The sequence below is a fragment of the Parasteatoda tepidariorum genome, chromosome 8 (assembly GCF_982258835.1).
Source record: "Parasteatoda tepidariorum strain Cologne lab strain chromosome 8, Ptep-v5.0, whole genome shotgun sequence".
Lineage (NCBI taxonomy): Eukaryota > Metazoa > Arthropoda > Arachnida > Araneae > Theridiidae > Parasteatoda > Parasteatoda tepidariorum.
Window position 1 is genome coordinate 106,718,543 of NC_141762.1, and position 18,064 is coordinate 106,736,606.

The 18,064-nt window shown below is 27.7% G+C and overlaps 1 protein-coding gene across 5 annotated transcripts in view; it reads right to left on the bottom strand.

Moving 5' to 3' along the window:
- LOC147806646 (cell cycle checkpoint protein RAD17-like) overlaps positions 1-18,064 on the bottom strand; it is a 30,044-nt gene that overhangs the window by 10,332 nt on the left and 1,648 nt on the right. For 3 of the 5 annotated variants that reach the window (XR_015428414.1, XR_015428412.1, XR_015428415.1), the window contains exons 2-8: positions 13,177-13,301; positions 11,254-11,306; positions 9,185-9,310; positions 8,482-8,545; positions 8,292-8,403; positions 5,106-5,219; positions 4,940-5,025 (exon numbers count right to left, since the gene is read on the bottom strand). Coding sequence is in view for 1 of the 5 variants with exons in the window: in XM_087149210.1 (XP_087005336.1) it covers positions 1,114-1,257; positions 4,940-5,025; positions 5,106-5,219; positions 8,292-8,403; positions 8,482-8,545; positions 9,185-9,310; positions 11,254-11,306; positions 13,177-13,301 (824 nt within the window). In the remaining 4 variants the exon portion in view is untranslated. Of the gene's footprint in view, positions 1-1,110; positions 1,258-4,939; positions 5,026-5,105; positions 5,220-8,291; positions 8,404-8,481; positions 8,546-9,184; positions 9,311-11,253; positions 11,307-13,176; positions 13,302-18,064 lie in introns of all 5 variants that reach the window. The other 2 variants (XR_015428413.1, XM_087149210.1) reach the window with 1 other exon arrangement.

Sequence of the window (18,064 nt, forward strand, 5' to 3'; positions counted from 1 at the left end):
AAATGTCACATGACTTTCTGTTCCAGAAAAAAATTCAACGTCCCAATAAAACCTTTGACATGAAACAAATTAATTTAGAAACAAGAATTTGACAAGAGAGTTTCAGCCAAATGGTTTCTTTAATGAACATACAACATTTCATTTTATTTTATTTTATAACCGTTGTTGAACAGCCGACCCAATTTTTGGACTTACGACTACTAATGTTCAACTCCATAGCCTTGTAATTTTGAGCCTGATCCAGAAGACAAGAGAACTCCTGGATCAAGTATTGGAAGGAATTTACCTTCCGGGAGAACTTTTATATGAAACTAACCCGCATTTGCATTACATGGAGAGGAAGACCACTAGAACCCCCAGGGACAGGCTGACGGCAATGGGACTGTAACCCATGATCCGTCTACCACTATGGATGTATCACGTCGTCACTGTGGTTGGTGCAAGCGAGATTCAGAGTTGTATCAACCAGCCATTGCTGGGATTTGCGCCCGGTTCACCTCATTGGAAGGCGAATGCTCTATCCCCTGAGTCATTGCGGCTCAACATACAACATTTTATTTTATTTTATAACCGTTGTTGAACAGCCGTTTTAATTTTGGGTTTACAACTACTAATGTCGAACTCCCTAGCCTTTCAATTTTGAACCAATCCAGAAAACAAGGAAACTTCTGGATCAGTACCCCCATAGGAATGATTTGTTATGGGAACATAAAGAACTTTGTGACATGACAGATTTAACGTGCATCAGTAAACATTTACTACACGGAAAGTCTTTGGCCGGCTGGGACCGAACCCAGAACCTCTTGAACATAGATCCAGTGCCCTACGGACTTAGGCAAAAATTCCTTTAATCATTGAGCCTTTGGGTATTGAAAACTTTGCCCTACTTTATAATTGAGGAAAGTTTGGAAAAGCTGATGGACACTCCATTGAAATTTAAGCTAATGTAAATATAAAACAGAGTGTTTGGTTTTAAAAAGAGAATTATTTTGGGGGTTATTGTTCCCACTCTTCAAATTTGTGAACTAAAAGATACATAAAAAATAGAATACTATTTCTCCAAGTTTTTAAATAAATTATTAGTAGTTTTTAAAAAAAAGTGATACATACATTTCATATAGCGCTGACGTAATCAGCTTCACTTAACCAATGTGCACATTCAAAGTTAACTTCAATGTCATCAACAAAGGGAATATAATTCTCTTGCAAAAACAAAGTAAAAGCTTCAGCAGAAATAGATGTTTTATCAAACACTTCCTAAAATAATACAACACAAGATTAGTAAACATCAGCAAATGAATTAAAGTGATAATTATTAAATACAGCCTGCATTGCATACCTGCCAACATTGGAGAAATAAAATAGTGGAGATTTTACTAGCGAAATTTTTTAGGCTATGAGTAATGTTTTGAAACATTATGCATAATCACGTAAGTCAAAAAGAAAAATTCAAAATTAGAAATAACAAAACCACTTACATTTAGCGAAGTAAAAAATATGTATATAAATCTTAATCTAAAGAAGTTTTTTTTTAAAACCATTATTTATAATTACTTAAACTATTCTATAACCGTTGTTAAACAGCCAACCTAATCCTGGGTATATGGCTACTAATATTCGACTCCGTAGCCTTGAAATTTTGAACCCAACCCAGAAGACAAGGGAATTCCTGGATCAAGTATTCGGAGAAACTTGTTTTCGTGGAGGACTTTTTGATGGAACTAACTCGCATTTGTGCTAGATGGAGAGGAAAACCACTAACTATCAACAGCTATTAACACTAAACATTATGCAGTACTGGCAATAGCACTATCCGTTGAGGAAAAAGAGAAGCATTTTTGACTTAAGCGGTTATTTTATCAACAATTTTTTTTAAAAATTTCGTCAGCAAATACGGAAAAATTTGAGAATAACAGGAGACTAGGCAGATATGGCATTGCAACCAATACATCTATTCCATAGACAAAATGTTATTTTATTGTCAGTTAGAAAGTCTGAATGTTCATTCCAATAAAACATGAAATTTTTGTTTAATTTTTATATAAGAAAATCACATTCAAAATAAGTGTTAAACATTTTTGCTCTTTCAAACACTTTGTTTTAAATTAACAAAAATATGAAAGCTCTCAGTAGTAGTAAAGATCATAATATTTCTGAAAACACCAAAAATATCTGATCATATACATGCAAAATTTTAGTATATTTTCAATATAAAAATTAAACAAAATATTGACAAAGAGAAGAAAAAGTTCTCAAACAATAAATGTTTTTACTGTCACCGATATATAAGAATCTAGCTGAAGTATGAGGTCATTTTTATTTTACTAACATTTTAAAACCACACCAATTCACTCATTTCTTTTCGTTAAAATATTTGAACATAAAAGTGACTTTTCTGCGTTGTTAGTGCCTAATCACTTGCACAGCTTGGATTGAAAAAAATCTAAAGTTAGAAAATATTTTTTCTAACCTAGCTGTTGAAGAAATTAGACATGAGGCTGGCCAGATGCTTATAAGAAAATCACATCAAAACAGAAAAGTCTTCTGCTTACAATGCATTAATAACTTTAGTAAATTTCTTTAAAAGGGATTCAATAAATTCATGACTCATATTTTTCTTGTTTGAACTCTCTCTTTTTGTTAAGTGAAAGAATTAATAGTTTTTTTTTTTTTTTTTGAAGATAAAACTTGAGGTATTTGTATTTTTCTTGATTTTAGTATTGCTTAGATATAAGAGCTATCTGGATGTATGTTATTTAGCAGAAATGTATTTTAGTAATCAGCATAACAACATATGCTTAGAAGAGAAATTAAAAATTTAGAACAAAGTAGATAGAATAGCAGAAGAAGAATATTTTTGTCAAAATAAGTTCTGCATTTATGAATAAATACTTGCTGTAATTTTAGGTACTTATGATGCAGCAACTTCGTGTTTAGAAGTGTAATTTCATTTAGACCACACGGTACGAGTCCCCATATCAAGTGTCGACTATATAGTTAAGTACCTATATATTCGACTCGAAGCAGAAGCCTAGAATCGAAGGCGCAAAAATTCTTAAGTCAAAAGCTCAGGATGAATACTTGTTGGGTGGGGAAAAGTATCTAATTTGACTAGAATAAATTGTTTTAACAAAAACTTCACATAACAAATGCATCGTATGGCACAAAAGATGACATTGTATAAGAAACACTTGAAATCAAATGTAATAGTGGGAGAGGACAAAATCATTTTCAGAACATAATACTGACAGTTTGAGAAATTATAGGTCCATATAAGTTAGTAATGCTGGTAAAGCACTTCTTATTAGTCCTCATTTTAGTTTTTTCTTAAAAATTCCATGCTGTTGACCATTAAGGCACTGAAGGTGTGATTGTTCTCGTTTTCTTGTCTATGCCCAAGAATTTTGACTTCTGCCACACCCATATGCAGTGTTGCCAAATTAGGGGGTTTCCCCCGAAATTTAGGGGGATGTTTTATCTTCAGTGGGTATTTTAGGGGAACTTGTTTTTAGAGGTTTGTTTTAGGGCTATTTGTGAATTTTACTAGTTTCAATTTGGTTACATTCTAATATCAAATTTTATAACTGAATGTGTGAGATGGTAATATGAAAATCAATGTTAAACCAAAACAAAAAGATTAAGATTTAATTTTAGAACTTAACCCCATTGTTGAATGTTTGTAGTAACTTATTATTTAGCTCAATCAACCTGTACGTTTGGTGAATTTGAAAACAAATTATTTAAAAATTTTAATGTGTATGGTTTAAAAATAATAACAAAGGATAAATAAAAAAAGAAGTACATACAAAAATACAAGAAAGATTAGGAACACAAAAACCAGTTTAATGGTAAATTAATAGTACAATTGTTCATCCTTTTTTCAATTATCAGCACATTATTAATTTCTTGATAATAAAATGTTAAAAAGTATTAAAGCAACGTTTTCTATACATTATTTAACTTTTATACTATTTTATAATACTTATACATGCTTAAAACTTTGGGTTCTTTTTTTAATTTTTAGGGCATTTTATAACGCCATCTGGGGTGACTGGTTACCGGTACCTGACAACATTGCCCATATATCACACCTATTTATAAGGCAGACCCATTCATACAATCTTTCTTTCACCCACAGATCGTAATTTTGACCTGAAGCAGAGAATGATCAATCTCCTATCAAGTACCCCCAGAGGTATAATTTGTTATGAGGACATGGAGCACTTTGTGACCCGACAGATTTAATGTGCACCAATCACCATTTACTACATAGAGAATCCATGGCTGGATTCGAATTCCTGTTCTCACAATCGTGAGTCTAGTACCCAACCAACCAGGCTATCCCGGCCTTTTAATGTCATAAATGTATGATATCAATAAAACTCTTTACACTATTTTTAGTATTACTATATTACTCATGGGCCAGGATAGCCTGGTCGGTAGGGAGCTGGCCCCATGTCCGAGAGTTCGAACCCCGCCAGCCGAAGATTCCCCGTGCATTAAATGGTGACTGATGCATGTTAAATCTGCTGAGTTGCAAAGTTCTCCATGTTCCCATAACAAATCAATACCTCTGGGGGTACAGGTATTGGAGATCGATTGTTCTCCGATTTAGGTAAAAAATTACGATCTGTGGATGAATTAATGGGTCCGCCCTATAAAAAACGGGCTGTGGCGTGTGTGTGGCTGAAGACGAATTTTTGGCCATAGGATGGCGCCACTGAAAGAACAAGAATCGCACATTCTGACTTAAATTTGCTTGGTTTCACCAAGCAGGCTTGCCTGTATGGCAAGTTGCATTAGAAACAATAACAAAAAACCTATTTTTTATGTGAAACAAAAGAAGAATTTGGAGTGAGGCTGAGAATTTGGAGTGTGGCTTTCACTTGAAAGCAGTTTATATTTGAATATTGACAGTATTTATTTCTAAATTTTTTACTTCAGGATTAGAAATGAGAGGATCTCTTTCAAACATTTTCAGATGAGTAGGAAGTACATCTTGATTTGATTTCTTTGATGCATCACCTAAATAAAATAAATATCAACAATTAAGTTATTTAGCAAGTACCACAATCAATATTGAATCCCATAGGAAATAAACTTACGCTTGGAGTAAAGAATTTTTCCCAATGCATGAAACAGAAACAGAGAGGAATCCCTTTTACTACCATCTTCAGAGGAAGAAACACTCCCTTGCACAGATAAGGGCTTCTCAAAGTCTTAAAAAAATATTGATAATTTTAAAATTGAAAAAGAAAATTAATAAACATCAACAAAAGGAAATGCTAACCCTTACAAGATGCCTACAGTGCAAAGAGTTGCAGTTAAAGTCATCAAATTTAATGTGAAAATAAATATGAAACTTCTGAAACGTTTTTTTATTTTATTTCCAATACCCACCCATGTTAACATTTTGTCAATTTAGACATTTACAGTGCAGATTTGTTGGCCACTCTTTCAGGGGTACCATATTAGGTGGGCCAAAGTTTGCTCTCACAGTAAGGACAGATACTACAGAGGATTAAAGAACATCCATGCTTTGCATGGGATTCTAACCCAAAACTTTCCTGGTGCAAGGTCAGTTCCCTGACCCCTACATAGTCCGGTTACACCTCTTGAAAGTAAGAGAAAGAAACAATTTAAATTTTAATTAATCTTTCCTTACACAATATGTTATTATTGTTTTATGATTTTTGCTGTATTTTTATAAATTAAGACATTCAATAAACTGAATATATCACTCATTCAGAGAAACAAAGTGAAGTGTTAAACTAAGCATCCTACAAGTTCTGTTTTTTTTCCCCCTCATCATGCAGTTCACACAATTTTCAAAATGTTTTAAATTACGACAACCAAGAATCTATAGCAGCCATGAAATTCATATAAAAATAATATTTGCACTCTTGTTTGAAATAGAAATGACAAAAAAAAAATATTAAGTGGCTTTTAAAGTGTAAAAAGTAAAAAATATAACTTTAGTTTCAAAAACTTAATGAATAAAGAAAAACAAATTCTTTTTCTACTTTTTCTGTCAACATTTAATTTCTTTAGTTGAAAGTAAACTTTAATGTCATTCAGTCATTTTCCTATTTCTGTGAACTTTGATAGCATTTTCTTTTCTTTTTTCTGGATATTTTTAAATAAAAATTATTGAATAAATTTTTGTAATTTTACTCTTTCACTTTTAAGTGGGAATATTTTTTCTCTTTCAGGAATCTTTTACTTAGATATAATATTTTTAAATGTTTGTTCATAGAGTTCTGTTGTTTTAAAAAATAAGCAATTTAGGTTTCTTTTCTCTTTTATCAAATATTTTTTATGCTTGAAATATATGTGTTTAATTTTGACTGAAGATTTTTTACATATTTCTTCTTTTTCTCCTTTAACATTAAAAAAATTTAATGCTTACGATAACATATCTCTAAAAGCTTCTGAAATTTTTTAGATCACTGTGTAATAAGTGTATTGTAACATTTTGCATAGGTATGAAGTTTAAAAAGTTATCTTTTACTCCTTCTAAACAAACAATATTCAATTGAAATAAAAAGTTAGAAAGCAAAAATAAGCAAAAGGAAATTTTAAACATATGTATGTTAGCAAATGCTAACCGAAAAAATTTGCTAACATACATATCTTTAAAATTTCGTTTTGCTTACTTTTGCTTTCTAACTTTTTGTTTCAAATGCTTACATAAGACAGATTTGGTTTTAAACTGCTTTTAGAGCCTTAACTTTTTGACTTATTAAGAACCAAAAATTTTTATCTTAAAATTTCCTTTAACAAATTTCATACTCTGATTGCAAACAATATTCATCATACTCAATACTCCTCAATATTTTTTTTTTTTTTGCACTCTAAAAGTTTTTGTACTAACTGTTTTTACTACTAACTAAACTGAAGTTTTGCTTATTTTTGGTTTCTAACTTTTTATTTCAATTGTTTACATAAGACAATTTTGGTTTTAGCTGCTTCTAGCACTTTTCCATTTTGACTTATTATTTTAAAGTTTTAACCTAAAATTTTTGTCTTAAAATTTGTTTAAATCAATTTCATACTTTGATTGCAAACAATATTCATAACGCTCAATACTCTGTAGCAATTTATTCATGCACTTAAAAAGTTTTTGTGCTAACTGAAAAAAAAGGGAAAAAAAATCTTATAAATATATAAACATTTAAGGGAATAAACTTTAAAGTTTCTTTATTTTTATATGATAGACTTTAGCAATGTTTCTAAGTTATTTTTAAAAGTGAAATAAAAATAAAAGTCAAATCTAAGATAACACTATCAAAACCATAGTGCTTTCGTGACACACAAATTATAAAATCACATAAAAATCATTATTAATAAATGCATTAATGAAAGTCTATTATATAATGGAAGTTCATTATATGATAAACTTTAACAATGTTTCTAAGCTATTTTTAAAAATGCAATATAAATAAAAGTCAATTCCAAGATAAACCTATCATAACCATAGTGCTTTTGTTACACACAAAATAAAAAGCTACATAAAAATTAGAATCATTATTATATGCATTAAAGAAAGTCTATAACGTCTAACATATAATGGAAGTTCATTATATGATAAACTTCAACAATGTTTCTAGGTTATTTCTAAAAATGCAATAAAAATAATCCTTTCAAAACCGTAGTGCTATTGTCACACAAAAAATAAAGAATCACGTAAAAATTAGAATCATAATTATTACATGCATTAAGGAAAGTTTATAAAGTCTAACATATAATGGAAGTTCATTATATGATAAACTTTAACAATGTTTCTAAGCTATTTTTAAAAATGCAATATAAATAAAAGTCAATTCCAAGATAAACCTATCATAACCATAGTGCTTTTGTTACACACAAAATAAAAAGCTACATAAAAATTAGAATCATTATTATATGCATTAAAGAAAGTCTATAACGTCTAACATATAAAGGAAGTTCATTATATGATAAACTTCAACAATGTTTCTAGGTTATTTCTAAAAATGCAATAAAAATAATCCTTTCAAAACCGTAGTGCTATTGTCACACAAAAAATAAAGAATCACGTAAAAATTAGAATCATAATTATTACATGCATTAAGGAAAGTTTATAAAGTCTAACATATAATGGAAGTTCATTATATGATAAACTTTAACAATGTTTCTAAGTTATTTCTAAAAATGCAATAAACATAAAGTCAATCCTTAGATAATTTTATCAAACACATATTGCTTTTGCAACACGAAAAATGAAGAATCATATGTTTATAAAAATTAGAATCATTATGTAGATAACGTACAAGACATGCACATGAACTGCATAGAATTTATGGCATTCCGTATATCTCCCAAAAAATCGGCAACAATATTTTCAATTTCAGACTTGCTTAGTTTTTTGTAGCAGGAATGCACCTAAAATTTAAAAGAAATGAAACTTATTAATTTGTCTCCTTCAAAGAGATCTGAAGTTTAATGCAGGAGACACCTTACCTTTGGTGAGTTACTAATTTTTGTGAGCACTTTCATCATCATGGTTGGGGCAATTGCATTAAAACTAAAAAAAAGTAAAAAGTATTCAACAAAAAAATTATTAATAACATGTAAAACACAAAGCTTTAAAGCAAAATTCATTGAATTCATAGTTTTCAATAACACAAAATAAATTAGATACTTATACAAAATAAGCATTAATAAAATAAACAGTAAAACTATTTACTGAAACTTTTTTGTTTGCATTTATAAATGTGCTAATTTTTTAAAAAAAGCCAACTTTTATTAAATAGGGAAGCAATCATTTGATGTTAGTTGGCAATATCTTCTAATTTTTAAATGTAAATTATTGTAATTATGAGAGTGCTTAGGGTTTAAAAATGGTTTACTTTTGTCAAATCAGATAACGGAGGCTCACAATCGTCATCGATTAACTGCATTTTTAGTTGAGAAATGCTCATTTTTAGGCCCTCGATTCTTCTGAAAATCCTAAAATTTACCATATTTTATATAGTGGTCAACAAACATGTTCAAATATGTTATGTTACAAAACCAACAATACAAATCCAAAATACTAGGTGATAAAAAAAATATATTACATAAAAATAGTAGTGTATCAGTAAAAAATCTGATCCCTGATCTGTTTAATATACATAAAATTACATAAAACTATTAACAATAACATTACAATAAAACTATTTACCTAATATTTTTGATTTTCAAAGAAAACTGCAGATCCTTAGGAAAAAGAGAACCTTCAAGACTTTCTCCTTTAGCATTATCACTAATGATGAAAATGACTGGATGATAAGACTGAACAGCGTACCTCCTTTTGAGAACAAACACTTTGTTTTAAAATAATGAAAATATGTAAGCACTCAGTAGAAAAGATAATAATATTTTTGACAACAAACATATTTGATGTTTTCATATTTATGCAACATTTTGGCATGTTTTGAATGTAAAAACCAATGTAAATTAAATTTCCAATGTAAAAAGTTAACCTTACTTTCGATAAATATTTTCAGACACTATACACAAATGTGAACATAGAAAAACATTCATTTTATGTATGTTCATAATATATTTTAAATTCACTTTCACCTTTTACATTTAACAAACATTAACATAGATTTGTGCATATATAGTGCTATAGTTTTATGAAACTTTCGGCTGAGAGGTAACAAAATGTTTGCAAAGGAGAAAAAAAATCTTATAAAGATCTTCCAGGGGTGATTGTGAGTCGAACTCATAAATCCTGAAAATTTCTAGAGTAAAATCATTCAAAAAATAATTATTTTTATAAATTTAAATATTTACTTTATAAAATAAAATTATCTTTATTTATTAAAATTTTCAAAACATGATATTCTAAATGAATTATATGCAACATAATTTAAATGAATAATTATGTGTAAGTTTACTTTTATCTTTAATCACATTTATTATTCTACCAGAAAAAATATTTAAAAATGAAAGAGATGCCAAGTATAAATTCTAGTTCGAAAATTTTTAAATAAAATATACAAGAATTTTTATATATAAATGTGACCGATGATTTCTTGAAACTTCTGAACTTTGGATTTCCGTAAACTTTCAATACGCGGTTAGCGAAAAATCCAGATTTTTTCCGGAGCTCAATCACCCCTGATCTTCCATATTTTTTTATTTAGGAAATGTATATTTTGCGATGTTAATAAATAACAATCCCAACATAGTTGCCAATTTTTTTTTTAAATCGAATTTTTTTTTATTTAAATAAAAAAAAAAAATTCTATATACTAGCCAAATTACCTGATAAAATACATTAAGTTATGAATTAAAAGTGCAATTTTAAAACAATAATATAGCTAAAACTATTAATATTTTTATTTCAAATGCTATTTTAAAAAAAAAAAAAAAAACATTTATTATTACAAACTAAACATCTAAACTTTTAAGGACAGGGAAGCAATTTGACAGTTAGATACCTAATGAAGAGTAAAATAGTTAATATCAGAACACATTAAAGAAAATATTATTGAAATTTTCTCTGGGCTATATTTTATCAATATAGTTATCAGTATTTAAACACTAATAGCGAGTAAATATGTTTTAAAAACACTTAAAGCATTCAAATAAACATAAAATTAAATGGTTATAATTGAACTATGTTAAATTCCTAGCTGATTGTTTTACAGACAGTTAATGGAAAATTATAATTTAACAGTTTGACACTACTCTTATCCACTTTCAGTCTCTAATTTTATTTATTTATTAGTATATTTAGAAATATAATAATTTACCCTTTGGATAAAACCTTTTATATTTTTGGATAAAACCTTCATTATCAATGAGATCAGACTTCAAAAATAATCGCACAGTAAAGAATGTAATTACAAACATATTTTTGACTTAATGATTAATCATAAATGGTCTGAATTATTAAAAAAAATCAATTTGTTTAAAACAGTGGTTTTCTTAAAAAAATATATAGTTGATTTAAAACATGACTTAAATCAAAAGATTTAATTCATTTCAACTTTGTATCCCAAAAATAAAAGTGAATTTTGAGTTTAGTAGGGTTCCAATATTTGTTAGTTTTTATCATGTAACAAAAGCGGCAGCAGCAAAAATTTGCCAAAAATATTTGACAGTGAAAAAAAAATGCACAGGGGAAACAAAGTTGTTCTAAGAATTAATTCAAATTTTAAATAAAAATAAATTTTCTCTTTATTTTTACATGAATTCTTCAATCTAAAGTAAAAACAAATGAATAAAAAACAAATATACCTTAGAATGCAATGAAGCAGTGTTGGATCTCTTATAAAAGCATTTGGAAACTCCTAATGGAGAAAAAAAACTTAAAAATTATTTGGTGCATTTTTGAAAGAGTATAAATAAATAAAATTAATAATACACAATATTTATTTGAAACACAATCTTAAACTGTAAACATGATTTAATGAGGAACTCAATAGTTTTCAAGTAATTTTTATTAATGCATTCATAAAACCAACTAGAAAATTATGAAAAAATTACTGTTCATAAACATTTTTATGTTTAAAAATGAGTAAATAAAAAAAAATTATGAATAATTGGAAAATATTTGTATGTCAAAATCCAAAGTCATAATATTCCGAGAAAATAATTGAACTCTCATAATTGTACTTAGATAAATATTTTTTTAATAAAAATTAATTACGACAAAGTATTTTTATTAGAAGAAAAGAATTAAACTTGATACTCTTTTGAGTAAGACCAATATAAAAAAGTTTACACAATAAACTGTTATATATAAAAGCTTGTCACAAGCAGCCATCGATAACATTTGTAAGAAAAATGTACTTGAAAATTAATTTTTTTCCATTAATTATTTTTATGTACCATGAATAAAAAGCTATTTTTGAATGATGGGAAACAATTTGAACACAGGAAACATTTTGAAACAATTATAACAAATTCATAGGAGTGCAAAAAATGGTAAAAAAACAAACAGGAAATTAAAATTTTCATTTGCTTCAAACTGTTTAAAAAAAATAAAAAAATTTAATAATTAGTTTGAAATTAATGTGTTGATCTCACTTATAATTATTCTTATTCGTTTTCCAATTTTTAATTTTTTCCCCAGTTTATTTGTTCTAATTTAAAATTACATTTCATTGCAAATACTGAACCTATGATAATAAACAAGACTTCAAAAACAAAATTGTTGCAATCCAATAATGAGAGAAAGGTTACAAGTAGATCAGTAAATGAAGAATGCAGTTGGAAAAAAAAATTTGTTTTGTTATGTTTATTTTCTTAGTAATTTTATTTAAGACAGTTCAGGGATTAAATTGAAAACCCTATAAGCCACTTTTGGGTAGAAGTGAATTCTACAAATAGGTGAATTGGTTCTAAGTGAATTCTACAAATTTATCTTTCTTACTTCGTCTTTAAAACTTTTAGAAACTTCCATACCATTCCAGTGGGCAGTAATTATAATTTCTTTGTGCTGTATTTTTGAGTCCCCATGGACAACAAAACAACTTTGGGAAGAAGGGAGGACTCCTTCAATTTTTAAATTATTACAACAATCTCATTGATAAGTAAAGTTTGAAACAGTTTTAAGTCAAACTTGAAGGTGAAAAAAAAAATTTTGTTCTCATATCCACGAACAATTATCCAAGTTCTTTGTTTCAATGTATTACATTTTATAGAATTGTGTTCTAAAAAGAAAAAATGATACAAAGTGTGAAAGAAAAAAAAAGATTTATTTTAAAACATTTAACATTAAGTTACAATTTTTTATTATTAGAAGGAAGGGGGGAAAATTCAATTTTTTTTAAATAATAATAATAGTCTGAATTTAAGGATATATTTTAAATAAGCACTTAACTTATTAAAAAATTTAACTCATGTTTGTTTTTAACAATATTTTATCATTTTTCATACAACAGAAAATGAATTAAATTATCTTCATCATAATGTAAACTTAGTTTTTAAAATGTACACAAGATCACTATGAAGCATCTTTAAAGAAAAATCAACAATCCAAAGAAAAATGAATTTCCTTGTTTAAAAAAAAAGCCTCAATGCAGGAATGAAATTTTTAAAAAAAAAAATTTAAAAATAACACAGAAATTTAATTTTTAAAAAAAAAATATGATCTTAGTTCCCACTCCTAAAAATTCCCTTGCTTGATAATTTAATAATTGAATAAAGAAGTCTCACCTCTATAAGTATAATTCTTTTACCGTTTGAATATAAGAAATATTTTGAAGATTGTAAGAGAAATCGACTGAAGGACTTTGCTTGAGTTTCCCTGGTGGTTATCTGATCTGCAAAGCAGAACAAGCCTAGCAGACATTTTAAAAATATTTAACATTTATACAAATAGAAAATATCATTTAATTTTTGGAAGATATAGAAGATGTTAGAGAAGTCATATACAGGCAAATATAACAATTTTTTATGTAAAAATCCTAGTTTGAATAAATAAATAATGGACAATTACAACATCTCTTTTCTTTATTTTCAATCCTAACTTACTGAAAATTCTCTCCCGAACAAAAAAATCTAATAGTTTTTTTTCCTTAAATGTTTATTAACTTAATTATTAGACGTTTAAATTGCCCACAAAGGCCTCCGTAGTGGATGCAATCAAAAACTATTTCTGATTGGTTATGAGGTCGCATGTGCTGAATGGAAACATACCTCATCCATCTGCTAAGGCTATTTCAATGCTCTTATAGAATTGATATATTGAATATTGATGAATTCATTGATATCACTTGCATGAACAGTCAGCTTTGCAGGGCTTCCGCTACGGTAGCTTTTTTCGTAAAATGCGAAAAGACCCCTCAAAAATGCTAAAATTCAACAAAGCATTTTCGCATTTTTGCTAAAGGATTTTACTAAATTCCATTAAAAAAAAAAAGCTTCCGCGAAAAACCATGACGCTAACATCCATGAAAAAAACTTGATCAAACAAGGAGAAAAAAATCTAAATATCTTTCGCAAGAAGAACCATGACGCTAGCATTCACGAAAAAAACGTGATCAAACGAGATGAAGCATAGCGATCAACAAAAATGGCCGTTGCATTTTCAATTTGTTTTCGGAATCTCCCAGAAAAGGTTTTCAGTTTACAGAAACTGAATTACTTTGTGAATGGGGATTATTTAAACACATCTTAATGCAACGATGTAAAAACATGTCATTTAATGAATTACTTTTATTTTTATATACCAATGATGTGTCTGAACAGTACCCATTAATAACTTCTGTTATAGAGTATTGTGCAACAATACCAATGCACACTGTTGACTGTGAAAGGGGCTTTAGCTGCCTTAATTTGATTAAATCTAATATTCGAAACAGGTTGTTAATCAACCATGTAAACAATTTGTTAATGATTAATATTGAGGGCCCTGAAAGTGCATTTAACTTTCAAGAAGCGTTTGTAAAATGGGCAAACATGAAAGAAAGGAAGATTGTTAATTATAAACCAAAATGTTTTGATTAATAATAAATGTGTTTTTTTTGTTATAGGTATTCTTTTTGATATTCTTGTACATTAAGCTATTCTTTGTCAGATAACTTACAGTACTTGTTTGATATAAAGTAATTTTATAAGCCTAATGGCATTTTAGCATTTTGCTAAAACTTTTTTTCAGATTTTAGCTTTTTTGCTAATGAATTTTTAGACTCAGCTTAAACCCTGCAGCTTTGCATATTATAAGTAAAAATTTTGTGAATTGAATTTACAGTGTCCAAAATAGAAGAAAGATTTTAAAACTTTAACTGCACATTTATCACTAAAATAACTAAAGAAATGGTTATGCAGCTCTTCAAAGAGAATCAACTTTTCTTCTTGGGTGAAATCAGTGGTGTTAAAATTCACAGAAAATATTCAGGGGTCTGTCTAAGCTTTTTAAAGAGGTACCTATTTTGCGAAAATGTAGACATAATTTGTGAAAACCAAAAAGTATATTAAAAAGCCCACACAAAAATATGGTGAAATAAGAAATTATTTTCAAAAATTGAAACTACAAATAAAAATCATTTATGGCTGGTAAATTGCTACATAAATTTTTCTCATATGTTCAAAAACAATTTTGCTATTGTAAAATTTTGAACTTTAAATTGCATCCGAATTTAAAAATCCATAAAAATCATTATCCATATACAAGTTTCAACTTGAATTTTGTAAACACATACATTTAACAGTACTAGCACTAAACGTTATCTTCATTTTATGAGAACATTTTCGACTGGGTCATGCAGAAAAAAGTTTCACAGAGAAAAAAAAATCTTTCATAAAAAAATAAAGAATTAATTAGAATAAATTTAAAATAAGGTTCAAAATAATAGTTTATAAGTTAGAAAAGTTTAATTGCAAATCGAAATGCATAACTAACCCAGGGTTTATCGTTTTTAAGGGGATATAACAACAAAATTTTAAGAAGACGAGGGTAGAGAATCTTGGAACTTGTTTTTTAAAAAGTATTTTGTGAAATTACTGTTTTTCTTTAAGTTGAATTTGTGAAGGTACAGCTAAACGGTAGCAAATTTGTTCTGGACAGAGCACTGATATTATTATTATTTTTTTTTAAAAATAAAATAATGTTCCATTTATTCAAATTTCCCTATAGCTTAATTAAAATCAGTCACAATTTGGATAGAAGTAGTACACATTTAGATATAAGGTGGATGATTTTATTATTCAGCATAGCATAAAAACAAATCAGTGTTTTCATAAATCTAGTACATTCAAATAATTCTATCCATCATCGTTTACAATCTTTGTGCTAATGTTCAAAAATTCAGGTAATGTAATCTAATTTTGCCTCTTTTTTTTTCCTTATCTAGAGTTGAAGGATTTTCTTTAAGTAAATATTTAATAATGCAGTGTTTTTTTCCTTCTTCTTCTTCACTATATGTTAAATATTTAAGCACATATTAAGACTCATACATATTCTCAATATTATTCTTTGAGTAAATAGGAATTTCTCCACGCAGAAATTATTTTTATTTTTAAATTTATAATTTTTAATTCGTTTTCCTGCTATATAGTATTTTCAAAATATGGTTACCGTTAATTTTTCTTCTAAATTCTGCAAATCTGATTGCAAAGAAGAATTCTAAAATCGTAAAATTAATGCATTATACATTTCTAAGGAAAAACTGTTTATTGAAACAGGTGAAAAAAAATCTCAGGTTAAGCATCCAGTAATCCCAAAAACGAATCAACACTTTCAAGAATCTATGTGCTTATACTTAAATTTTAATTTAATTTCGCAACATAATTTCAGCGAATAGCTTTAAACTAGACATTTTTGTTTCACTAAAGCTAAAGAATTAAAAATAACTTATGGGTCATTCTCACAAAAAGGTGATTTTTTAAGTCCCTTAGTAATAAATATTAGGAAATACAGCAGATTTCTTAATATTTTTCTTCATCATTTTTTTGTAAAGTTCTAACTAACAAATCATATGCATTTCTGCTAAATGTATTTAATATTTCATTTTTATTTTTTAATAAACATAACTTGAAAATCCCCTCCCTGGACGTCCCTATGTCTGTGACACAAAATAATTTTTAATGGCTGTTAAACAATTTAAATGTTATTTTAATGATTTTTGTAGTTTTACCTAGTTAAATGTTTATAGTAACTTTTTATTTAATATTTAAAAAAAAAATTTTTTTTAATAAAATAAATTACTAGTAAACTTTGTCCATCAAAAATGAAATCTCCCTCCATGGTCAATTAATATAGTTCAAGTTCGGTAAATATGCAATAAAGGGCAGCATACGCGAAATCCCTATAAGACAGCTGCTGGGAAAGGTAACCATTCCATTTTCTAATGTTAACTATCAGTTGTTTTTGTTCTCTTTGGTGTCAGTTTTGGATTGTTGTGTTCAACTGGGGTTTGGCAAAGTTCTCACCGTATACTCCGTGGACATCATAAAGAAGGTAAGAGAAAATTATTTTATTTTTGATAGATGAATTTTAGATTGCAAAAATAGTATATTTAATAAAAAGAACTGTCCCATTTTTGTAACTTTAAAATTAAAAATCAGTAAAATTCAAGAGCTAGTTTTTGTCTCCTCCGTGGACTTGTTATGTCACAGTCAATGGAAGAGACAATGTGTTAGATAACCATAATACAATTTTAATAATTAAAAAACTATTTTCTTTTAATTGATATTTTTTAAAATGCAACAAATGTGTTAATTTGTTTGTATTTTTTAAAGAAAATCAATTAAGTTTAACTTTTTCTTATTGGAGAAGTAAATATTGGCAATTTTTCTAAATAATTTCTGTGATGTTTAACATTTTGTTTCTCTTCAAATTTTAGGAAAACAATGGCAAAACCAAAATGTAAAAAAAAAGAAAGCAATCAAATGTTTAAATGCAAAAGAGAAGGGAACAGAAAAAACTTAGTATGAAATTATAAATTCATTATAAATTCATTACACATATACAATTATATAAATTATTATAAATTCATTACACATATACAGTAGGGAACCGATTATCCGGAACGATCGGGACCATCGCTATTCCGGATAACTGATTTTTCCTGTTTTCTGAATCGCTACAAAAAGCCGTTTTTTTATTGTTAAACCCAACTAAAAAAAAATTTTTTTTGGAAATAATCTTAAAAAGAATAAAACACGATGAAGTAATACACTAATGATTATTTCCAAAATGATGGTAAGGTGAATATCTTTCAAAAAAGAAAGAAAAATCCTAAAATCTTACGAGGAAAAAAAAAACATATTTTTTAAATGGCGGGTAAATTTATTGAATTTCGTTCCGGTTCTTTGGTTTTCAATTTCCGGATAACGGGTTCTGTACTGTATTTTTAACGATAAAAATATCTTGCAGAAAGATGTTGGTTCTAGTTAGGTTTGTTGCAGAAAGCCAGAAAAAATTCTGCCACAGGGCTCACCCTCAAAATTTTCTCAAATGATAAAAGAAGTTTAAATTTCTATTTTTTCCCCTTGTAGTAAAAGATTTAAAAGCAATTGCTTACTTTATGCCTTTGAGAGATGTTTATTTATAATTTACTGTGCATAGCTCAGTACATTTCAAAATTAAAAACAATTTGGA